The 26,173-nt window shown below is 41.5% G+C and overlaps 1 protein-coding gene across 5 annotated transcripts in view; it reads right to left on the bottom strand.

Moving 5' to 3' along the window:
* Nucleotides 1-26,173, bottom strand: part of SEMA5B (semaphorin 5B) — a 269,841-nt gene that overhangs the window by 121,202 nt on the left and 122,466 nt on the right. For all 5 annotated transcript variants that reach the window (XM_021526077.2, XM_021526078.2, XM_021526080.2 and 2 more), the window contains one exon: nucleotides 13,322-13,527. In XM_021526077.2, the coding sequence (XP_021381752.1) occupies nucleotides 13,322-13,475 (154 nt within the window). In that variant the 5' untranslated portion in view covers nucleotides 13,476-13,527. The remainder of the gene's footprint in view (nucleotides 1-13,321; nucleotides 13,528-26,173) is intronic.

Below are 26,173 nucleotides of genomic sequence, written 5' to 3'. Positions count from 1 at the left end.
GTAATTCCCCTGTGACCTGTAGACAAGTAGCCCTGCCTTATTCAAGGACTGGTTGTTGAAGATCCAGGAGGCTCAGCATGGAAGGTAATATCTTCTGGTCTCATGCCAACCGGACACCAGTACACAGGCCAATGACCTGATGACTCATAACAGTAATGACGTAGCTCAGACCAGTTCAAAAGAGCTCAGAAAAAAACATGTTCCACTGCCATTTTATATCCCAAAGATAAATTGAGAAGTCTCACTGAAGGCAGTCAGGTTCAAACACTTTGTTGCAGGCATTAGTTTCTCTTTCCACAGGGGCGAGAGGACAATGCTGATGAGGAATCTCACTAAGGCCTGTGGTGTCTTGGCACGCTTCACAGGATTACAGATGTGCAATGGTTTGAAACCTTTGACGTAGAGATATTTGTTGAGCAATTTCAAGTCCTTTCTTCCATCCAGGGATGGATGAACTTCAATCAAGCCCTTAAGTTATTGAAACCTTAAGAAAACACATATAAAAAGTCCCTGAAGTCTACATGGCCTGCCTCTCTTTCCAAAGCAGGACATTGTCATGGAGCTTCTGCCTTTGCCCCGAACACCACATGTTTCAAAACAGCTCCTATAGTCCCTCACCACAGAGCTGGACACAATCTAGTCTGGCCCCATGCCCGGCCTAACTGGACACTGCCAGGGCCCCTCCGACAGAGAACCTCCATCCTCACAATAATAAAAACCCTGCTGCTGGGGCTGGAGGGTTTCAGCCCTTTTCAGCATTCCTGTCACACTGTGTAACCACACACAACACATGTACCTCCTCTGCTCTTCAATGAAAAGGCATGAGTTAAGGAATAACTCCTCTAACCTTCAAGCATGCTCCTACACTCCTCTGGGACCCTTAATGATGTACTAGCACCAGGGAGGCACTGCAGTTTCACCTCTGGCATTCTCCTAATGGGACTTGAACTTCTTTTTCTGTAGCTCTTTAGCTGCAGAGACATTTCTGAGCCAAACAGCAGAACCAGCAACAATAACACCTTTCAGGCAGGTTAGCTGGCAGACGTGCTGCAGATCTTCTGGCATTTCTGTTGGTGATGCGGGTAGGATTAGAGAATTGCTATATAATTATTATACCTTTTAAGGATCCTGCTTTTAGGCCATAATTTCTCTTGTCATTTTACCTCCTCTTTTACTGACTCTTTCCTACTAACTAACCCACTATTAGAGTGCAGTGGCAGGAAGAGTATTTCTTCATCTGCTGCTCTAAGCAAAAGCTCATCACTTCAGAGAGGTACACTCATCAGTGTTTCCTTTTAATGGCAAGCTCTGACAAACTACAGGTAAAAATAATTTTTTTAAAAAATTAAAGGCAGTTGTTTGCTTGAATCTTTCCAAGTTGGCTCAAATGCCAATCAAGCCCAAGAAATAATAGGCAGTGTCTTGATTTCTATTAGTACTGCAGGTGGTACAACTTATAAAGAAACCCTTCCCAGTTATTAAATTAACGGCTGAAAGGCATGCATCCTCATAGCAAAATTAAGCTTTTATAGGCATGTAGTTGGAGATTATTAAACCCAGCATGGTCCCACATAACAATGTATAAATGCAAGTCATCAGAATTAATGCCAAATGGCACATTTTCCTTCTAAAACTTTTTTCTTCCTGTTAAGAGGGAATGCAACTGCAACCAAGAATCAGGACATGGGTCTTTTTTCATTCAACACATTCAAATCTATTGCTCAGACCACAGGCATCTCTAAAAATATTTTCAGCTTCACTCTGAAACTAACTCAATACTTCAAGGTAAATGCTGCCCTAGGTCCACCCCATATTAGCTGAAGTTTACACATATGGACCCAATGAACTCCAAAGAGTGCTTGTATTTGACCTTCTTCTGAAGGCTGATTTTTCCAATGCTGACTCTTTAATTTGGCTGGAAACCTTCAGTGCTGGGGTATGTTTACATTTGAAAAAGTATCTGTTTTAAAACAGTATGAAAAATTAAAAACCAAGGCTCTGGCTTTGCATGTCGGCAGCAGGAGGCGGAAAACTTGGACCCACATGGCTTAGGGGCAAAATGTTCTTCAAGGCCTCCTTTGTGCTTCTTGTCTCTAAACATTTCCAGGGGGCTAAAGATCCGTGCTCTCACTTCCTCCACATGAAAACCAATGAACAAAAGTTTAACGGTTTCCAACACCATCCATATCCAGATATCCGAGTCAGCTCTAAAGCTCTGCAAGTCCCTCTACAGCTCAAGGTGGCTCAGGTATCCAGCTGCAAAGAAGACAAAGTTTTGAAGGAAATGTAAGTCTGCAGGCACAGTGGTCTTCAGCTATTATGCAAACCTAAGGCAAGGTGAAAAGAGGCCCTCTGCCATTTCAGAGGTGGTCCCTGCAGCCTCCAGCACACTGCTCTGCTCTGACTTTCTGAGAACACAGGGCTGGAACCAGGATTGCTCAGCTGCACAAAGGACAGCAAGACAATTTGCAGGAGCTGGGTTTAAGGGCCTGATCCAGAAGCTTTGCGAATCACTGGCAGTTTTCCACTAAGTTTGGTGGGTTTTGGATCACCTTCTACCACCTTCTGGTAATACTTGAGTCTTCATCTCCTCAAAAGCAACCTCACCCTTACTCTACGTGTTTTGGAGGAAGGAAGTATGTAAACACTGAGCTAAGGCTTCCCTATCTGAAGGACAGCATTCACTGCTTCATCTCACTTAAGCCACTTGTTGCTCCCATCCCCAGCAAGCTGTAACAGCTTTGAGTGTCCAGCACACATGAGCAGGGCACAAGAGCAGAGAAGTTAAATGCCCATGCCTTGAAAGTGCAAAGCCATTGTGGGTGCATGGAGTATGGCTACCCACAGTGCTATTCAAAAACAGCTCTTGCAAAATAATTCTCAGCAACGATTTTCTATTTGAAGCAAAAGAAATGAAACTGAACAGGACTAAGGATTCTTTGTGTAAAATGAAGGTATACCCACAAGCACAGATGAACCATGCTCCTATCCTAGGACTGCACAGAAAAGCTTCAAAGAGATCATAAAAAGACCTTATGAGAGATAAATTCAGAGGGTCTCCATTCCAGAAAAGATAACCTGAATCCCATACCTTATGTAAGGCTCTGTAAAACAGGCTGATTCAATGGTAAAAGTTTTGCAATGAAGTAGAGCATACACAGCACTTTGGATCTGTCAGATTCAATGGCAATAAAGTACCTGTTCTGCAGATACTCAGACCTACTTTTGTGCAGTGCTAACTTGAGCACACGTTGAATGCTTCCCTTACTGCCTCAGCATGGTCTCTTCTAAGTTCTCTCAACTCACCTTACTAGTTCAGGACATGCTTAATTACTGTGTGTGAGTATTGGAGCACTCCTGGCAAGGCTCAGATGACAGCCATGGCTCCTGTAACTTGTACAATATCCCCTTTTGGTTTGCTTCAGCCTTGGCATAGTGATTAAACCACTCAGTTTTATTTCAGACCACCCACTAGGCTGGAGGACTCTCAGGATTGGATTTGAACCATGACAAGAGATGCAAATCATACTGTAAAACAAGGAAAGGCCTCAGGTCCCTTATTGGTACAGACTGATGAAATGTCCCCTTTTCTGAATCAGACCTACCATCTCAGACCATCTTCTTCTTCCATTATCCTAGTATTCTGAGATTTTCCATGAAGTAGACAGTTGCCTGCTGAACTGAGGCCACAGGTTCCATTGTGTGTGGGCCCCTGACCAGACCCATCAGAGACAAGGCAAACAAGGCTGTAACCAAAGCTGAGAAAGCTAATGATTACCCAGCCATGCTATCACCTGGCCTCTCAAATGCTGCAAGTGTGGACATTTCCAAGAATGCATAGATGTTACAATGAAATTACAACATTATCTTTATTGGACTGACAATGAATCATATTTTAATATCAGCTTCATTTGAAATTTTTGCTCTCAGTTGTAGGTCACACCACAGGTTAGTGCAATATACTTTGGACATTAACTTTTACTCCCACTCCATGCTGAGTTTTAAGAGTAGCCTCCACAATGCAAAAACACACCACAATTTAGCAAATTTATCAAGGGAGGCAGAAATCTTTTGCTGCACGGGCAGAGCTGAGCAAACAAATGTGTCAGCACTCAGAGCTCAACTTTACTTATGAGTCCAAAAACTCAATCTGGCTTTACCCCAGAAGTCCTCCTACACTTACATATCACCCTGCTGTCTTGTCTTCCCATCATCACCTTCACCTCGTTGCTGGTATTCTTTCTTTCTTTAAACTTGATCAATTGAAATCTTTAATTGTACATTAAATATGTCCTCACCCCAACTGCTGCAATTTCCAATGTCATTGTCTTCTCAAATCTGATCTCCACTCACAGCTCTGAGGACTTAGAAGGCAGTTCACAGAATACATGCCCTCCTACAAAATGGGCCAAAGCAGCAGCTTCCTTCTCTCTCCCCTCAATACCTAAACCCAACTCACATGTTCTTCCAGCTCAGTTTCATAGTTTCTTTCAGTTTACCCTTCTGTCTCCATATTCACCTCTCCTCCCATTCCTGCTTTATTTCCTAGCAGTCTTCACCTTCTAGACATGTTTCTACCTCATTTCCTGCCCACTCAAACAATTTTTCCTGTCTTAACCAACTACAAAGCCCCTTCTCAGATGAAAGAACAATGAACTAAACCATGAGGGCCTTGTGAGTCACTGTGATAGCAGCTTGCAGTGAGCCATTCCTCTTCCAAGAGATCCAAGAAGCAAGAGTTGCTAATGTCCCTCTCCAAACTGCCCCAGAATATGTGGATAGGAGATGACTGGAAAAATAAAGATTAAGTCTTTTTCTCTTGGTCTTATAAAAGGAGGATTAGTCCTATCCTTCAGCTACCAAGGAATAGAACAGCACAGAAGAAAAGCCTCTGTTTTTTATCATCCTGAAAGAAAAAAATCCCCAAACCAAGGACTCAGGTCTTGCCTCCACAGAGCCATAGGAATCACAATAAGCATAGTAACATTTAAAGATCTGGCTGATTTTATGCCTCTTCCCTTAATGTCTACAGCTTCTCTCTGAACTGATCTTGCTGAGCTTCTTCCATCCCAAGAGAGAAGTGACAGCTGGAGATGTAGGCATGGTCCCAAGAGACCAATAGCACTAACACAGGAGCCCTCTGTCTTGATCAAATCATGAAACTGTTTAATGTCTCAGTGGTTCCAGTTGTTAAATGGGTTTAGGGATACCGCTGGTGCATCAAGGCATAATTATCTGTAATATACGTGATGTACAGGAAGCACTAAGTATTGCATACTAAGCATTTTGACTCTTTATTTCCTAAATTTTAATTGTTTCTTCAAAACAAATATTGCAAAATTTTTTCAATATGAAGAATAAAGAACTTCGGCCAAACCCATTTTTTGCAAAAGTACAGTTATAACTGATTGTTTATTTACTTTTTTATTATTAATATGGAGCAGCTGGCAAAACACACCAATATATGAGGAAGAATTCAGGGATTCAATCCCAGATAAAGCAAACACTAAATAATAAGTATGAACTAGTGCTCAGTTCCAGTATGGGTCAGTATGCTGGAAAGTTGTCCTGGGACCACCTCAAGGAAGGATTTTGAAGGACTGCAATTCACGTTCCAAATTTGGCACATTTCTACAGTATGCAGCAGTTCTGTTCCATCAGAGAGGTCAGTCTCATCCCTCTTCGTTTCACTTGGGTTCCTAATTTGCACATGGTGAAGAGTGGGCAGAAGTTCCATCCAGACCTGACCTGGGCAAAGCTGGGAGACTTCCAGAAGCCAGGAGACTTTCACTTGGTAAATCCCCAGGCCTCAGGCTGGGGATTGGGAAAGAAGTTCTGTAACTCAAGAGAGGCTTTTCCCTCTTCAGCATGGGTCCTATAGCTCAGGCCCACCAAGACCTCAATCCCCAGCTAACATAAAATCATTTAGGTTAGAAAAGACCTCTAAGATCATCAAGTCCAGCTATCAAGTTCATTAACTCAGCACTGCCAAGTCCACCACTGAACCACATCCCTAAGGACCCCATCTACTCTCCTGTTAAATACCTCCAGGGAGGGTGACTCAAATGCACCATATCAGGTTCTCCTTGGCCACGGCCAATAAAAAGCAAGAGGGGATGCCACAGTGCTGCAGGAGTGGTGGATATGGATGTGTGTCCATGAGACATAAGCATGTTCATTTGCCCCACCTGAGATTTACAGGACCAAAGGCATGTGTCTACATAGCACAGGACTTTATGGAAAGATTTGGCTTTCCTCAGCTGGCTGTCAGCTGGGACAAACACTGCCCTGACACCTCCTCCCCTCCTCAAGAGCCTTGCCTGCAACCCCACACAGCTCTGCAGTGTCGTGTGGCCACAGCCCTGCACCCCACCACCAGCTGGTGAAACTTGGCTGAGCAGTGCCACACACAGCCCCACTGTGAGCAAACCCAAAGATTTCTTGTTCTCCTGAGGATGTTGCAGAGTGTTTAAGTATTGTGATCTGTTGTTTACTGAGACAAGCCCTGCAGCTGTCACACAATCTCCCTCACTGGGAAAGATAAAGTGAGTGCTCATGCATCACTTGCAGCTTCCTAGGACATTCTGATCAGTATAATCCCTCTCTTCTGACAAGAAAGCAAGCTGCATCCTGGCCTCTACAACCACTGCAGTCTGATGGGAAAAAAAACCCAGCACCCCTTTTTATCATTCAAGGATCCTTCAGTCTGCCTCCTCCACACTTGGAGGCAATTTTTTTCACTATCCTTACAGTTACATGTCTAAATCAGCCACTTGTGCCATCAGGGGTGGTGCAATATTCAGGACAACCATTTTCACTACTGAGAAGGTAGGAGAGGGCAGAGAAAGCAGGGCTAAACTCTCATTGATTTTTCCTGCAGGGAATCAGATCTGCCACAGAAGCAGAAGTGTCTGATTGTGGTGAACATCTGAAGCAGAAGGTGATCCTCTTTGCTGGCTAACCAAAGACTGAGCTGGAGATGCCCAGTGTAATGCACAGTTTGTGCTGTGTAGCTGCCAGGCCTACAAGGACTCCTGTCTTCTGCAGACAAAGCTCCCACCATGAGGCAGTTACAGCAAAGAAGGAGAGCACAGGCTGTAAATTCCTGAAATTTGAAATTAGGTTGTTCTCATAAGAATCAGTGTTTTAAATTGGAAACTGGATAATAATAAACAACCCCACTGACTTCAAGAAAAGTACATGTTCAGAACCTGACTGAGCTGAGACTATCTGTGGGCTTTCCACAGACAGTATGATAAAACAAGAACGTATGATAAAACAAGAAATTTTTTTATGAGATTGCTAGTACCAAAGTGAACTGTATCAAAGCATAATGCCATCCTTGAATGGAAGGTTTTAGGAGAATGTGATACATTAACACTCACCAGAAGCAGATGTGCTACATAAATGAGGTCTGCTGTACCACTGCTGTATCACAAACTTGTTCAGTTAGGGAACTATATTAAGTAAGATTTGAAATTGAAAATGAGGTCTCTCCAAGGGATGTCTTTGTTTGCACTGAACCACATAAAAAGAAGATAAGCACTTCACTTTAGATTTTCACCCTGTTCCCTTTCTCTGATGTGTGCCTGAGACCCAAAAAAAAAGGCTGCCCATTTCTATGTCCTAGATACAGCCCCTGTGCCAAAGACAGAACCATGCACATGCTGCTGTTAGCCTCAGTTACACCAGTGGTACCTCTGGAAAACACCAATCAGCTACTCTGTTGCTACATGAGTTTTCACAGCCTTGGTCCATGCAGAATGGTGACCTGAGTGCCTGTTCCTCCTCACAGTGAGTCTACCTCACTCAGTCCTGCTGCTGAGGATTCCCCCTCTCATCAACACCACCACTCATGGTCACAGGCTGCTCCTTCACTTGAGCTGTTGTACCTCTAAAGTTTTACCTTCCCTCACTCCCATATGTTATTTGATCACTTTACTTCCCGAAGCTTCACTGCAAACTCTTCTCTCCTGCTTGTCATGATTAATTCCATCTAATGCATTTTGTGAATGAAGGGTATTCTTTCAACCCTCCCTTTCTTCCTGAGGTCCCAAAAAACAGCACGCTGAGTAATTTTTTCAATCAAATCTCATTTCTATTATTTGTGAAGCACCTTGGATACCATTAATGAGGAAGTCTTAAAGAACTAGCATCATTACTGTTACAATTATTATTTTGGAATGAAAAATATATTGTTTCCCTAACTACTGTATATTTATGGCTTCATCAATTATAATTTTCAAACAACTTCTAAATCAAATCTAAAGAAGAAAATTTCCATTTGTGACAGTTCTATTTTTCAGGATTAAAAAGAAAATTGCTACAAGCCTTGCTTAATGAAAAAAAATCCATACTGAAATGCACTGAAGGTCAAATATTCTGAAGCACCCACAGGATGCCACCAGTTTCCAGCTGAAACTCCATCATTAACTGATGTTTGGACTCCCTGCATGGAGAACCAAGAGCAGCAAGGGTATGAGCTAGAAGAAAATTCTCCCATAATGTATTGTGCCTTCCCTTAATGCTTACATAGATACACCTCTAATACTTCACCTCACAATCTTCATCCTTGGTTAACTAAGATTTTGGTTTGGATTGTCAAAATCTCACTTGCTCAAGAAAAGTGTATATCTTGACCAGAATTTCCTATGGGGCTTTCCCAGCTGGCCTTTGGAGTTGATGAATGCTAATGTGTTTTTTTCCCATTAGTATACAGTAAAGGGAATAATGTATTAGTGACCAATTCTACAATAGTGGGAGTGTTTGGTGAAATGTTAAGAACTTTCTAAACAAATAAATCATACCTTATTATCCTTCAGCCCACAAAGTTAAAATAGCTTTTGCTTTCAATACAAGAAAGCATTTAGCTGCTCCCCACAGGTTTCAGTGTTTGAAGCTGGACACATTTCAATAAAATGTTGTTCAAAAAAATATTGAGAAAATGCAAGCTACATTCAAGTCACCTGAATCACATTTATCTGGTAGGAGGTAATAATTACAGACACTCTGAAGTAAACCCCCAGATTTAAACACTCTCAAACAAAATAATTTTCAAAACCTGAGGCAACAGACAGAGCAAATTGTCTGCATCTAGGAGAGATTGAAGATCAGACAATGGATCACACGTTGTACATTGAGAACTCACACCAGTCAAGATGCTACAGTCTGCAAAGCCGGGATTTGCAGTCCTGAGAAAATCTAAGCTATTTGACCAAGTCCACCTCTGTCCTGTGCCTCAATATGGGATCAGCTGAAGTGTTTTTATGGATGAAGACAGGCTGCAATGATGTTCTTCCAGCTTACAGTAGCTGCTATGACCCAGGGGAAAAAGCCCTGAGAGACAGAACAGAGGAAAAACCTGGGAAGTTATCATACATTTTCCTGAGCATACTGATTTAATGGATTAAATTAATGAAAAATAAATAATGGAAGGAACTGCAAGTGGAAACCTGTCTACACCCATTTCCAGTGAAGTTGTGAACATTCAAATGATTAATGTAGCACAGATACCTTTGCAAAGTTTTAGGAACATCCTTGGTAAACGAGATGAAGACAAACATTCTGCAGCCATTACAAACATGAGTGCACATCCCTCATGGCTCTAGCTCTTGAAATAACAAAACTTATATAGTATTGGCATGGAAGGTGTTTCTGGTTTTCCCAAAAGGCACATTACAAAGGAGCTCCAAATGTCTTTAAGGAATAGCAAAGATGCTTTATATCCAAGAAGGAGCTGTACAACAATGAAGTATACTGCTGGCAACCAGGACAGGGCTGCAAATGCAGGCACTGATCTCTTGGTAGTAAAACCCATAGAGAAAAAATGAGAAATATGAACATGATTGACAAGAAGTAGAAATAAATTCTCTGGTGTTTGGTTTACCAGAATGGACCACAGGGGAGCTGTGATGGGATGACAAACTGTTTTGTGAAATGGGACTTGGATGCATGTGTACAGAGATGTATAAATAGAAAGGGATGCACTAAGAATACGCTTGACTTGTTTTACTAAATTCTCAACTCAATGAAAAACAAACAAGCATGCAACATTTCTAATGTCAACTAACAGTCAAATAGTTAGTAAGACACAAGAAACAGCCTCCTGGGAAGTTGAAGATAATTTTCTTATTGATCTAACAAGGGAAATCAAACTTTAACTGGATTTTCTATAAGCACAGAGTAGAACAATCTAATTATGAATAGCCCAAACTGAGTATGTTATTATTGTACAATGGGCACCATTTATAAGCCCCAGGGAAACTGGGTCACCGTTGTGATAGTTTGGTACTGTGCAAACACACAGAACAGTGCTTGCAGGACAAAATTCCTGCTGTGTCCCTCAGGATCTTCATACAGGCTGCAAGGATGAACCATTCAGCTCATGGCCCCTCCCCAGCCCACATCTCTCCTGGCAGAGCAAATGTTATCTTTAGCATTTAAAGTATGTACATCTAGAACCAGAATGTATGCCCCTCAACTTGTCTAGGCCATTTTCTCTATGTCACATGTAATGGCACAAATCCTTTTGGGAATGGAGTCTGTAAAGAAATAGGCATTTATTCAGGTCTGAACACAGCTAAAGGAAAAGCATTTTATATACATAATTTCTTTTCTGCTTAAATCAGTAGGACATGTACTGGGTTCTATCTTTCTTACCCACTTTCACAGCAAGACAAAGAGATACAAAGCCAATCAAACAGATGATTGGCTAGTGTGGATGAAATACAATAATAACATAAAAATACAGAATTTCTCAGGAAATAAGGGGAAAGTAGGCAGAAAGAAGTTTTACTTGGATTCTTCTACAACAAGGATATTACCCAGTCAACTGGATGTTAAGAATATTATCTAGGGGTAAAGTATAATAAAAAGAGACTGAGCACAAGCAAAGTGTAAACTGAAGACTAGAAAGCACAAACCATGGTATGGTATCACATTTGTCTGGTGAAGGGAAGCCTGGTTAGCAAGGTTGTGAAAAAGAAGTTATTCAACCCCTTTGTAACATAAACTGTTTTGTTAGCCTATTCATTCTGTCAGTAAATTAATGTATGACTGAATGGTCAGAGGCCTTATTATTATTGTGGCCCATCCACAGAAAATTGCTGGTGTAACATAATCCCTGGCAGCAGGAGCATCACAAGGGCTCTGCTGGGGTCACTCTTTCAGTTATTACACACTCCCATTGTGTACCAGGTTGTGATTCATGAGTTGATGCATCTGGAGACTCAGAGAAAGCCCCTGAGCCAAACTGTTAAGCACAAACATCCTCAGGGCAATCTGGGAACACCACATAAAATTTAGATTCCCCTACTTGTCTACCACTGCAGACTAAACCTGTGTGTGCTGGCATCAGAACAGGGTATGGCTTTAAGAGAAATCAGATTATGAACTGAGATGTGGTTTTGGACATGTGAGCCCTCTTCCCCAGGCCTTATGTGCAGTGGACGAAAGGTGCCTTTAATTCCTACAGTGTATTTTCCAGCTGAGCTTTGCAGCAGAAAATACAAGATTAAACTGTATCATGAACAATAATAAGGAAACAGGTGCTATGGAAAAACATAACTCTGAATCTAACTTGGGTTTAATAATCTCAAGCGGTAATCTGCATAATTTTCTTGATGCATCTGCAATTTCAATCTTTCTTTCTTTTGCACAATTGTCAGGTTTTAATTAACTGACCAGTTTTTGCCCTTTCTCATTGAAGAAAGGAAGGGAACAAGAATAGTGAAAGAAGAGGGCAGATTTTATTTTCCTGTGAAATATTCATGTCTTATTAAAACAAAGCAAACTGGCAGATTATGAGTGTGTTTACACAGCCATCAATTCTGAAGAGTAGCACTCATATTGAGTGCCAAGAAATGCCCACCAGTTCCTCAACTTCAGGAGCTGGGGCTTTTAATATTCCCTACAGAATAATTTAAATCAGTGCAGGATTGCACAGACACATCCTCTGTAAACTCAAATTTTGGTTCTTCTGGTTAATAGAGCAACACTTTTTCCTCTTTTCTGTACCTATAATATTCTCATTATTTTTTTATCTATGGAATTGAATTTCACTGTTTTTTAACAGCAAGGACTTCTCCTTTTGGCCCTCCCCAGTTAAAGTAGATGGTTAGATTTATTTAGCAATTAAAATCAAGGTTTATTTACCAGACCAAGGTTAGAGCCAGTGCCATATCATGTAGGCTTAAAGATTCTGCTAATTTATTTTAATCCACTTAAACCTTTAAGACATGGATAATGGAAAACAGACAAGAAATCTCTTAAACTTTCCAAATTAAGAGACAAGAGTTTCCTCCTCTGTGAAGAATAGTAAAGCTCTTTAGAAGAACCCTGAAAGGTCAGTAAGGAAGCCTTTGACTACTTTCTTCCTGGAAACCCTATCTCAAAGGTCACAAAACCACAACTAAATTGCCTTTAGCAAAGAACCTAACTAGAGACACATTGCAAGGTACTCAATTGCCTTTAGCAAAGAATGTAACTGGAGATGCATTGCAAAGTCTTAAATGGGAACCAAAATCGATATTCCAACATTTCAGAGGAAACCATTTTTAGCAAGGAGACTCAGCAGCTGCTGATGCTGGCACGCTGAGTTGAACACACTAGACTGGAGTGAATTTTCAAATAATAGTGGTACCAATAGAAAGATCTAGCTGTTGTGTGGATAAATGGACAGATTATCCAGACAACAATTGAGGAGTACATGACATGTACATTCATGGAAAATCTGAGTGGATAAGGACAAGAGAAATCCCACACTTCAAAAGAACAGGAAAAGAATTGGCCATTGCAACACAAAGGCCTCCTCTCACATTCAAGTTAAATGCCCAGATGGAGGACAGAAAAACTACTAGCCCAGGTGACAAATACATAACAAAACCAAACCAGGAATGCTACAAACAAAAGCACAGCCATTCCCTACAATTTTCAGTCAACTAATTTCTCTTGCATTCAAGCATGTCCAAATTCTCTATCACATTTCACTTATCAAATGTCTGGCTCAAGCAAGCCAGGTGAGGCATTACTGAAACCAGTTAGAGAACAGGATACTGAAACACAGTTTCAGCATGGCACAAGATTACAGGGAGCCTCTAACAGAGTAGAAAATTGAGATTCTTAGACCAGTAGTCCCAAAACGGCCTGAATTAAGTGACTGCTGTGAAACCTCAGAATTAAAACACTGTGAAGCATCAAAGGGAAAATGATTCGTCAGGCCACTTCCTCTGGCCTGTGGATCAGACTTGTAAGGAAAAACAACACAGACTAAACCTAAATGGATCATCCAATTGGAATCTGGAACAGGAACAGAAGCTCTTACCTTCAAAAGCAATTGTGGGGTGCTCTTTCCTAACACATTGCTGATGTTCAGCTTCAGTGTATTCAGGTACATTCTGTGATGCTGAGAGATGAAAAGCAAGAAGAAAAAGGCTTGGCAATGACAGGGAAATGGCCTTTAATCTTGAAACAATCATGACTGAAGGGCAGCTGCAGATCTAGCTTCCAAGATAGGCCCACGGAGGATACCTGAAATACAAATAATTCCTCTTTCAGAAATGTTCCACTTTCAGAAAGGCAAATGCTTATCCAGCGCATATAACATGGGGAAGGGTAGAGTTCCCCTTTCCTACCAACCCCACTTGTGCTTAAGTATGTAAGGTAATATTCCACAAACAGCACCAAAAAAACAAACCAAAAGAACAACAGAATACAAAAATCAAAAAACCTACCCCAGTTTACAACTGTAAAGGGAAGTGCACAGCTCCCTAAATATCTATATCTGTGTACCCTTAGGGTGCGTGCCTTATAAATCACCTGGTGTGCAATGACTGGCACTGACAACATGAAATTTCAAATATCCGAGGTGTAAATGTTTCCCCCAATGTGGACACTTCTCTCTTCAATTTCATAATGTGTCCATAGAAAATTCCATGCTAAATTCAAGAGATTGCTAACAAAAGGCCAACATCAGTCACCATAAAAACTGTTCTAACATGTGACTCATACATCTGACCACTGCTGCTTTACATGTCTTGAACAAAACAAACCAGTATAAAGGTCTTGTCAGGAAAGTGCTAATTAAGGTCACATAAAAATTAGAATAATCTGAAGGAGAAGATGGTGAGAAGAGAACTGATTGTCTTCATTATTCTGGAATGCTATAGCTCCCAGTCACAAGAGCTGAGGCACAGCTAAAGAGGAGGAGCATTTACTCTCAGGTGAGGAGACAGAAAAGTCATACCTTCTCTACATGAGCATTTTTAACAACAGTAGCAGTAAAGGCACAGCTCTAAAAATTCCCCCAGGCCTACCAGGCCTGAGGCAGAGGATGGAGGATTAATTAGCCCATGCCACAGGCTCCCCAAGATGATGCTGCAGCTTAAGAAAATCTGCATTGCCAAATTTAATCTTATTGATGTTCATAGTATATTTTCCTATGTAACTTTGTTCATTTATTGCAAGCACATGTTTTCAGACAAATAGAGTCTCCTACCTTTAAATCTTATCTAGTGATAAAGCTGATTCTGATTAAATTCACACATAATGAGATTTTCAATTCCTGCAGGTGTAATTCATAAAGTCAACAGCTGCAATATCTGATACCTCTATATTTTTGTTTGGCATCTCTAACACTTTCAGTGTTTTAGAGATGACCTGAAATGGGCAGGCCGATGGCAGGTAATATGAGGCACTGATGCACAATGACAGGCTTGTGGCATGGAGCAAACTCCAATATAGAGAACAATATTGTGACATTAAGGAGTTGGAAGAAACTTTTAAAGGTCTTCAGGCATCACAAGAGCAATAAGGGACTGCTTACACCAGAAATGGGAGACAGTTGGTTTGAAAAATGGATCCTGTGTTTTATTCTTAACTGTATTTCTCTGTGATTTTAAACATGCATAAAGATGAGTTGCCAGTGCATCCATTCTGCACATCCTCAGCAGTAGCTCCATAGCTCTGACTGAAAACAGCATTGGCATTCAGAGCTCGGGGTAGTTCTAGGGACTTGGTTTCCCAACCAGTGTGAGCGAGACATTACAACATTTCACATTTTTTCCATCCCCATATACATGCAGATTTTATGCAGTGATATATAAAATCCCTTTCCAGCTCTCCAAAAGAGGTTCTACAGCACTTTACTACAGAGGGTGACTGTTTTTAAAAACACAGCAAATATAATGTTAAATTAAGAAATGGGACTGGCAGAAGGAAGAGATGTGAAATCATTTAAAGTTAAGGCCAGCCCATCATTTAGTCATTAAGCACAAGCATACTGCAGGGTGTACACCACTGAGTACTGTGGCACCTCACATGATGGACATGTTGTACGAACCACACTGTAATACAAATTATTGATGATGAAACTTCACATTATATTTTCAGCCACTGGATTAAATGATCCTTTCTTTTCCAGTAAAGATGCAGAAATGAAGCACAGCACAGAGATGTGAAGGCCAGGTAGATGCATTTGTATGGTTTTCAGATACACTTAAAGTCAAAGCCAAACTTTCCTTAGATAGGAGATGGTTGTTGTGGGAAATGCACAAAAGGCAAAAGGACTTTTTCACTGTCAGATATCCTTGCTGGAAACGGGAAAAGACAGTCATAGAAATCTCACTTTATGCACGCTCCACTACTCCCAGTGCAGCCATTACTGGCTAATCCTAGAAAGAAGGTACTAAACTAGACAGACTTCTAGTCTGAGCCAATATGGCCATTTTCATGTACTAATCATCCAAACAATGATGTCAAGCTAGGTGAAAAAAAAAATCTTTAAATAAAGACACATGATAAGGTCCTATGCTCCTCTACAGCCTGGTGTGGCATGCAATAAGCAGACGTGTAAATTCAAGTTTCACACTCATTATGGTCATGAAATGATAAAAAGTTGCATACAGGGAAGCTTCATAACATCCCACAGCCTATTCTGAGCCAAAGCAGAGTACATTTACTAGTGTTTTGTCTGGATTAGTTGTAAAATGTGCCAAGTATCTGGATTTCTGCCACTTTCCCTGGGAGATTTTACCACAGTCCAAGAGACTTCACTGTTCCTTAGAAAGATGTAACCACTATTTGGGGTAAAGTTTCATCTTCTTTTCCTTATTGTCATAGGGAAATCCAAAGTGTGCATGAAAATAATGGTTTCTAACTTGAAGTAGAAAGTAATAAATGACCAAACCAAGGTGAAAAAGGAACATTATTAGAAAATCATATCCTTCACTATGTTCTCTACCTCCTACATCCAATTGTATTCATCAAATGTGTGGAGCATTTGTGTGTTGAAAAGTTGAGGAAAATCAGTGTCATGTGCAGCCCTGAGCTGGTGTGTAACTGGAGTCAGAATCAGTGGGTGAATGCCAGCCTTGATCAAGGGCAACAGAAGTCAGAGCCTAGAGCTGAACAATATTGAGACAGTGGATAACACTGAAACATCTTAGTCCTTCAATCTGTCCTTTCCCAGGCTTCCTTGTTCACTTTTTCTCAATATTTTAAGACTCTAACTTGGTAGGTAGTTCCCAGCTGCTGCAAATTTATTTCCAAAGAGAAGCCCACACTCCTAACACGGAGCAGTGCCATGTGCAAGCACAGGTCAGCTGCGTGCCAAGAGCAAACTTGTGACTGCCTGGGAGAGTCCAGCAGTTAAGAAGTGTTTTAATTAAACGAAATATTTTCATTTTACTGGAGGTGGCCAAATCCAAGCCTCCCATTTTGCCCAAGCTGCAGATTTTCACTGTGAAGCCTGGAGTATGACCAGTGCTTAGGGCAGTCCCCATCCAGATGCTAAAATGCTGCACATCCCAAGCACACCCCAGAGTAGTGGTGCTTTGCAGTGCTGGAACTTGCCCTGGCCTGAAGCCATTTAGATACAGTTAAATGCTATAAAAAGAGCTGTTCTTATTAGACTGTCTGCTCAGAATGGCTTAGGGCTTAAGAAATCAGTTGTCAAGGTTTCAGTGCAGATGAGAGACAAGAGCTCAAATCCCTGGTTAAACTGAAATCTCAGACAGGACACATAATTTCAATTCTTTATTTTCTCATCTTGAAGCATCTTTACCACCTTAGCTATTCTTCTCCCTGGCCCAATGCAGACACATTAAAAAGAGATAAAAATGTCCAAAAATATTATCTGTCCAAATTAATCTGTCTTGTCCCTAATGAACGCCTGTCCTCTGAGCCTCTGCAAAGCCCCAAGGGCCAGTGATGGGGCATCTTTCTCCCCTTTTCTACTCCACCCAGTGAATCCCTACAGACCTCCAACAAAAAAAGGTCGATGAATTCAGGCTACACTGGATTTGGTGACATTAGCTCCAGTCAGGTATTTTATAGAGCACCACTTCTGCCACCATCCTCTTGTCTCCTAAATCAGGCTTTCTCAGCTCATGGCCCTCCCTGACTGCAGTGGCAGTGGCAGGGGATGTGCAAAGACCTGCTCCATCTGGGAAAGGCAGGAGATCTGCACACTCAGAGCATCTCCAAAGCTGAGATTTGCAACCTCAGTGCCTGTGTCAGCACAAAGCCACTCTACCTGCCCACCTCCCAGGCAGGACATTCCATGGCAGCCCAAGAGGGACAGGGTACAATTCTGCTTTGCCTTGTGGCTTCACCCTGGTGCAAGGGCAGCGTTCAGGGGATCACCCACAGTCCCTCCCTTATTTATCGTCAGGGCGTGAGTCTTTTCCAACTCACCCCATATTGTATCATTGCAACTCCATTGATTTCACAGGAACTAATCCTGATTTACAGAGGGTAACTCAGATCAGGCCCCTTTTGACTAAAGCTCTGCGTCTAGAAGAAAAATACCTTCAATCAATCTTCAGGGCTTTAAAACAAAGCACACTTTAAAAATGGCTGTACCAGGAATTCATATCCTGCTTTCCTCTGACTGTAACTATCATTTTGACTTAATAAAATGTGACAGTAAAGTTAAAGGATAAAAGAAAATGCTTCATCTTTCATTTTAAAGGAAAGACATGCCTTTAGAAAAGACTAAAAAAGGAACCTCCTGCAAAAGCTTTAATTCTTCTGCTCAGGATCTTTTGTGATTGCCACAGTTATGGTTTTATTAGACTGGGACAGCAGAGGCAAGAGGAGCAATGGAAAGATGTGGACATTAAAGTATTCAAAAAAGTACTGGAAGAATAAGGAAAATAAATATAAACATTGTAAAGAAAGACAGCACAGAAATGTGGCTATGACAGGCTAACACAGGCAGCTCTGCCCTAGAAAATAGAGCTCCAAGGCCAACAAAACTTTATTCATCTGATGCTCCTCACCCTTCCCTCCCTCTCCAGCTGGAATCTGTCCCACCCAACTGGCTCCAAGGGCCATTCCACACTATCAAAGGAAAAGCTTTTCTCTCTGCCCCTGGCCACATGCACACACTCAGCCCTCAGCTGTGCCCATGCTGGGGACATGGATCTGTCGTACAGCCAAAACATGGCATGTTGCACTTGCATGTCCAGAGGTTAAATCTCATATGCACTGTTAGACTGGACTTGTGAGATCCCCTCACTTATTTACTTTGTGAGGAAAATCTATGGAAATGGTCAAACTATGGCTGAGATGAGAATCTGTGAAGAGATCTTGTTTTGCTTTAATTAAATCACCCTACAATCTTCAGAAGAATCAGTGAGCTCACTTTGAATTTCATGGCATTTTCTATGCCAAAGGTCTTGCTCTGACTGTCACCAGGCTTGTGTGTACCCACCTTGCTCAGGGCTTTCCATGGCCTCAACTGCAACATCACCTGAGTCTCACACTGAACTTGCTCTCACCCCAGGCAGGGTTATCTTCAAACCCCCCTGCAATTCCGCAGCAGGTACATCTCAAGTGTGTACAGGCAATATGCTGCCTTGTGCAGAGCAGAAGCTTGAGCTCCATGCTGACCCTTCTCACAGCTCCTGCTTCACAGAATCTGCAGGGCACCACTGGCAGTATCACAGTAGGTTTTATATCAGGAATAAAACAATCAAGATTTTGCCACACAGGTCAATTCATTGAAACCCTTCTGTTATCTAGATCTGTATAAATAATTCAGGTAACTCCTTGCAAGGAAAAAAATCAATTTTTCCTAATATACTGTTTGGTTCATGGCTCATGAAGCCTATAGTGGAGGTAAATAGTAATAATCTATACTTTGATGTTCTTACGACTACATTCCACAAAAAATTGACAGGGGGGATACTTTATTTCTAGGGCTCTGTCTGATTGTTGATCAAAGCCACCCAGGACTGGTCAATGTCCAAAACCAAGCCCACAAAATGCAATGGGATATTTTCATTCAGAACAGGTAACAGAGACAAAACTCTTAATAATGGTTTGGTACAAAATTAATTGCTTGTTGTCAGGCCACTTCTATATGGACTGGTGTAGGCCCTCAGTAAACCATCATCCACCACTTGTTTACCTGGCAGTCCATTGCCACAAGGTCCTGGAAACAGAACTGTTCCCTCACCTGTGGAGAAGCCCTCCAAAACAAGACCCTATTATAGAGAGGTTCCATTAAATAAAGCTGATTCAACAGCAAAAGTCTGTGTAACAGCACAAAATATACTGTACCTCTGGGCTGCTGCCAAATCCAGTGGGCATAAATAAATACCTGCTCTGCTGACACTCAGACTTGCTTCTGAGTAGTGCTAACCTGACACACATTGAGTGTGTCCCCAAGTGCTTCAAGAGGCTCCCCAGAGAGCTCTAGATCTTTTTTTAACTGGCTACACTTAATATAAAGACATGAGAGGCTTTGTTAGCATTTGTTTGGGGTATGAATTTAGCACTTGAGAAAAGGTGCCTTGGAGTCTGAAGCCTTCTATTTATTCAAAGATTGTATTTGGTGATGAAGGCTCACACTCATTTATCTCCCTGGTGGTATGCTGCCACTGTTTTCTAGAAAAGTGCCTCTATGGAAATATCTGCTGTTTACTGTTCACAGAATGGCCCCTCTGAGACATGTCAAAGTTTCATCAAAGAATTACCAAAGTTTTGGTAATTCCTGGACTTGGACTGGCTATGGAATTATGTTTATGTGTTCCATCTGTGAAACACAGAGATGAAGGCAAAACCTAATACAACAGCAGAGTGTAATGGATGCCATGGCACTTAGCACAACTGCAGCTCAGACACGACATTTACTGGAGCCTTGCTTTAGAATCAGGAGCTCCTGGCTCCCGGTCAAAGTCTCTGGATGCTCAGCCAAAAAGAGGAAGAGTGTACACAGCCCAAGAGAGGAGCACCCTAGGGCTCCTGGGACAGCAGCAACAGCAGGAATAACTATTCCAGGGGCCCTGCCTGCAGCAGGGAAGCATGCACAGGGTTCAGCACTTGCAGTGCAGTCACCTTTCTCACTGAACATGTGATTTGGAATCCTCTGCATGGGGGCTGTAAAGCCAAGGTACCAAACATGCTGTTTACATTCAGATCAGCTACATGCTGCAAGTATCACACTTACTGCAAATTGTCACCTGGCTGCAAGAGCTCTTTCTGGCTTGAGGTTTCGTACTCAATCTATAGACTGATGCCTTAGGCCTGTAGCTGTTCCCAAAACACCAACACAGCAGCTTTTCTTCAAGTTGCTCCCCTGCACAATGTAGCTGGTTTGTAAATGGGAAAATTAGCAGAGCCACAGTCCCCAGGACCACACTGCACAGCCACTGTCATTCCAACACCCTCTTGTGCCTGACAGTCTGGAGATAATCCTCTTTTTGCAGTGATTTCCAGACATGAGGTGCTCTGTTCACAGACCTCCCCACTGCTCCTATGATGCTACAATGCTGGAAACTGAGGCAGGACACAGAATTGCCACACAGTCACTAGTATTTGCAGACAGTTTTAGACAGAAACAGAAAGAGGAATTAATTCCTCCTGACTCTTCAAAATGCTTTTGGTATGGGCTTATCTTTTGTTTCACAGTTTAATATGAAAACAATAAGTGTTATTGATTTTTCGACTTACTAAAGTATTGAACATTGTTTTACTGACACTATTTTTTTATTCAGCTCTAATTTTAGGGTCTATTGCAGACATTCCATGGGATGTTTGTAAGGAAGTTAGTGACAATGGTTCCAAATTATATTAGACTTAATACAGGTTGGTAACTCATAAAGTTTCTCTCTTCAACACTATGACAGCAATCTGGGGACAAGTACAGTCCCCAGATTGTGCCATGCATATAGACAATCCTGATAAACTATGTAGCAGTCACTGTGGTGCCCCTGTGTCCATAGAGCTGGGAAAACAACAGAAAGCAAAAATTAAAAAAAAAAAAACCAAAACCAACCAAACAAACAAAAAAACCCATTTAATTTTTCTCTGACCCAAAGCAATCCCACAATTCAAGTGTCCAGAACACAAACACCAAGTCATGAAATTATGACACCAACAAACCTCATGCCTGAGAGTCAGCCATAACATATGGGCTGGCCTTTTCCAGAGGCTTGTTTTTCCTGTTAAAACCTCTGACACTACCTCCAGCTTCTGCCACCCACTTCCATCCAACAAATCCTCTTGCATCAGTGACACAGCCCCACATGCCAGAGTCAAAGGCAGTTGTTGCACATTGCAAACCCAACTCATCTCTCCCAGCAGCTCCTTCCTCCACCGCTGTGTTGGGAAAACAGGATGAGAAGTCCTTTTTCTTTTAATGCTTGCCCATGAAGGAGAGAGAAACCAGAGCTTGTTGGTTTTGTCAAAGATTTGTGATTACCCAGTGCCACATAACACATATTCATTGTTTAATTGTAACTCTAGGAGAAGAAGCATAAAGCATCCCTGCAGCACAACTCCCAAGTTTCAGCCTGTTTGGAAACAAGAATATGTTTTGCTGCATTGTCTTCTTGGCACAGCACAGCATCATTTATCATACAGAAACCTCTGGCTAGAAAGCATTCAGCCAGCCTCTATATGCCCCAAATGTGAACAGACAAAACAAGAATTGTCAGCCAGACTCTTTTTTCCTCCTGCCATGCTCAGCTTTTCTCATACTTCTTGCAACAGCAGGTACCTGTGAGTGCCTTACTTCTGTTAAGTGCTCCCCTCATTGGAGCAGCAGGGCTGCTTTGGTCTGTCCCAACTCTTGCACTGTACTTGGAACTCTGAAAAACAGGGCTGCACTCACAGACCCTCCAGGCTGCAGGGCAGCACTGCAGAAAACGCACAGCGCACAAATGACAGGTTATTACTGACTGCTTTGTATAAACAAAATGGGACTGGTTTCTCATCTGCTGAAAACAACAGTGACATTAATTTTGCCATGAAAAATATATGGTGGTCAACAGTTTCTGAAAAGATAGCTGAATTTCCCCCTTCTTCCACACATGCTATGCAACTTCTCTGATACTAGGAGCATGGTACTGTGTTAACTGCTAACTGAAGCTCATCAGCCTCAGAACACAGGATGGGTCATGGAGACATCCTTTTAGAGCTTTCCTCAGAAAGAGTATTTAGGCAAAGGCAAAGTCAAGCAGGACAGCTGACCTTCAAAAAGGCCTTGGCTGCTTTCTTTTAATGAACTGAACAGTTGTAATTTTCTTTGTCTGCAGATTTACTTTAACTAAACAGTGCAGAGTCCTCATCCTGTAGACGGACTCTCTAAATTCCCAAAGACATCACAGTGATCCAGAATTTAATGCAAATCCAATGATCTACAACTTAGCTAAGAAATTCCATTCTGGTATAGAAGGGAAGAATATTTGAGACTGAAAGCTGGAATCCTCCTCTGCACTTATGGTTTTAACCATAAGATGTCCAGCCAAGATTGGGTATCTGAATATTTTCTCACCAGGCATGAGAAGCAGCCTGCCAGAGGAGACCCCAGCCCTGGGGTGTCAGCTCTTTGCCTCAGAAATGCTTTAAAACACCCAAACAATCCCTCAGACAGAAACTTTGTCATAATCTTCCAGAGGCAGGGTCTGAGCAAGCATTTGGGAGCTGATACAATTTTAATACAGTCTGAGGCCAGCCTTCCTAGAGAAGATGAATTATTTGTAATGAATTCCAATCACATGGTGCTCCAGCCCCCACACCTTCATCCTGCATATATAACCAAATTAGTTTAGGAGATGTAAGTTATTCAGGGACTTAGCTGTTCAGTCTGGCCTTGGAGGAGTTGCTCTCATTATGGCTTTTATGCAAATTCTGTCCTCCAAATCTCTCCTGAATCAATTATTACTAGATTAATTTAAACATGTCCACCTGGGGTGCCTGTATATCATGTGCCTCATGTTAAAAAGTAAAAAGGATGATAATGAATTCAGGAGGTGACTGAAACAGATTCCTGCTTTGTGGAAATGTGACCTTTTTGCATAATGTCATAAAAGAAAGTGGTTCCTTCAAGAAACATGGCAAAGAGGGTCGTTCATTGGATCAGCTGGGCTTTCAATCACTCTTTGGAAATTAGCATGATACAATAAAAAATTAATAAGAAATTTAAAAAAATATCACTTTAATGCTCCAGACTATTAAAGTCTTTGATGGACTACTAATTGAAATGTAATGCTTAATTTTAAGAAATGCCATTTTATTAATGGTAAAAACTTGAATTAATGTCATTAACCAATGTTAATATTACAAATCCCCTGAGGGATAACAAAGCAATTATGTTATTCACAGAACTGAAAGGGGGAAAAAGATGTAATCTGTACATGACTGCACTAAGGCAGAAGAGACTGCTTCCATCTGCATTTCCTCTGCTGAGAAAGGGGGTTTGTTTGTTTTTTTGAGCAGAGGAGGGAGAGGAAGAGAAGAGCTTGTACTAAGTTAATTACTGATTTTCAGGCACTTAATAGCTAGGAAATTATTCTGTTACTCAAACACCATACTGTGGGGACCCTGGAAAAATAATTTGGGAATGAAAAATTGATTACAAACCTCCTTCTTGGAGGTCTCCCCTGTGTGTGCTTGGCTCCTAACACATGAACTAACAGCCTTCACCTGATGGAAAAGCTTGATGCAAATATGCAGCCCCACACCTGGCAGCAAATGGCTTTATGAAGCTGTGCTGGATTGTATGTGCCAGGGATCACCAAGGAGAACACCTTCTGCAGTACTGAGTGTCCTCAATTTCATGTGAGGGCAGGTGCTTTTATTTTATATAGTTTAGCAAGTTCAGCATCTTGTCAGATCTATGCTCATACAGCAGGGGAGATGGGGTTAGACTTAATTAAAGCACCAAAACCAATGCTCTTGCTAACTGGCAGAAGTAACATTGCCCAGAGGGAGTAAGAACTTTGTATGGTGCTGGTATAATACTGCATTTAAACCATAAATAACCATGTTTGACATAAACCCTGGATTAACTATTTTTTTATTGTCTGGCTGATAATTCAGAGACAATGGGGAGATTCAGCAAGCCAGACCATGAAGAATTCCCCAAGGAGCTACAAACCTTTTTATTGCTAAGGATCCCAAAGGCTTTTGCTTTTTATTTACAAAAAGTGAAAGTACTGCAATGCACCCAACATACCATTGTCAAAATCCAAATGCCTCCTTCAGTGTGCACTTCTCAATGCAATCAGTCAAATGTGTCACAAATTCACAAACAGTATTAACCCATGGGAAGAGATACAATAATTAATTCCTCTGTTGCATGTAACATGACAATGCTCTGGTGTAAACCAGAACTGAGGATGCTCAGGGGGTTCTTCTGAGACTATCCTGCCAAACACTTTCTAAAAATTAGGTTTCTTTGCAAAGAAAACCAAAAGCATTGACACTAATTACTACCAGACTTCCTATCTATGTTGCACAGGATGTAAAACTTCAACACCAACTCTAAATCAACTGAAAAAAGAAAAAAACCTAAGGCTATCAAGGGGATGAGGATCTATGTCTAAACCTGGCTGGGCATAATAACATTGATTCATATTTGGTGGCTGGGACCAGAGTGTCTTTCTTTGTAGCCCAAGAACAGAACACCCAGGTGCCTCTTTATGTTTCTATTCAGGATAAAAATACAGCTATAAAACGGTATTTGGGGATTTTACTTAAATTGATATATTACTTAGCAATCATATTATGAATGCTAGAACAAGCAAGGGGAAGAATTACTGCAAGGTTTCCACTCTGCTTACCAATGAGGTCCTGCACATGGCAGTCTTCAGTCTGTGGAGCAGTTTATGCTCGACGGCATGATAGCTTTTCTCCTGCAAATTTGCAAATTTGCATTTTCCTCTCCCAGCAATAGATCTTACCTCTTATCTCCCCCATATCCTCAAAGAACAACATCAAACCTCCTTTGTACTATCTCCGTTCTGTCACTCTTCCATTTTCTCTTCCAACTCCCCACTCCTGATTTGAAAACGAGTGAGGGGAAGCCACTGAAGACACCAAGGTCAAGGCGGAGCGAGACAAAGTCAAATTCATGCAATCATTTAACACCACACGCCATCAGACCATTACAGAGACATGAGACGTTATGGATTGCAGCTTAATAGATGGCAATAGAGGATGATGGGGGAGAGGAGAAGAGAAAAATGTTCCTTCTGGGCTGAGACTTGCTGATTAAAGTGCACGAGTGGGCAGGGGACAGCATTTGTGTTCATAAAGCTGAGCCTTACCTCTCGGTATTAATGGACACACCATTGTCACCAGGCGCAATGTTTTGTTATTGGGTGATTAATTGAGAGTCACACGCAATGACATATTACAGGCAGGATAAAGCTGTCACTGGAAAGCAATTCTTCACAGTAATTTCTGCCAGTCTCTACAGTCTGAAATTGCATACCTCGTTACAGACGACCCCTCAAGCACAAATGCATTACATATCTTTATATAAATAACAGTGACTAACAACAGCAGTCTGAGGTAATCTCTGTGGGATATGAAATAGGGAAAAAGGTAAGGCAGAGAAATTGCCTTCAAATATTAGTAAGCTTGTCTGTGCTAATCCCCATCAAATGAACCATTTCTCTTTTCCTTTAAAATAAAAACTGTTCCTGCTGGAGACACAGAAAGTATGATAAAAGGACATGTTGTGACATAAATGACAACTAGAAGCCTTACTTCTTCAAAAGGCCACTAGTTCTAAATCTTAAAAATGTATCTTGATCAAGACTAATTAAACTTTGACACAGTCGCTTTATCACTTACTTAGGTCAGTAAGTATCAGTAACTGGTCCAGCTCACTTTTTCAAAGCCACCAGATCAAAGACTGTTTTACATTTATTTTGGCAGC

Source organism: Lonchura striata, chromosome 8 (assembly GCF_046129695.1).
Source record: "Lonchura striata isolate bLonStr1 chromosome 8, bLonStr1.mat, whole genome shotgun sequence".
NCBI classification, from domain to species: Eukaryota; Metazoa; Chordata; class Aves; order Passeriformes; family Estrildidae; genus Lonchura; species Lonchura striata.
Note: the sequence above shows the minus strand (reverse complement) of the source record. Positions and strands in the feature narration are given on the sequence as shown.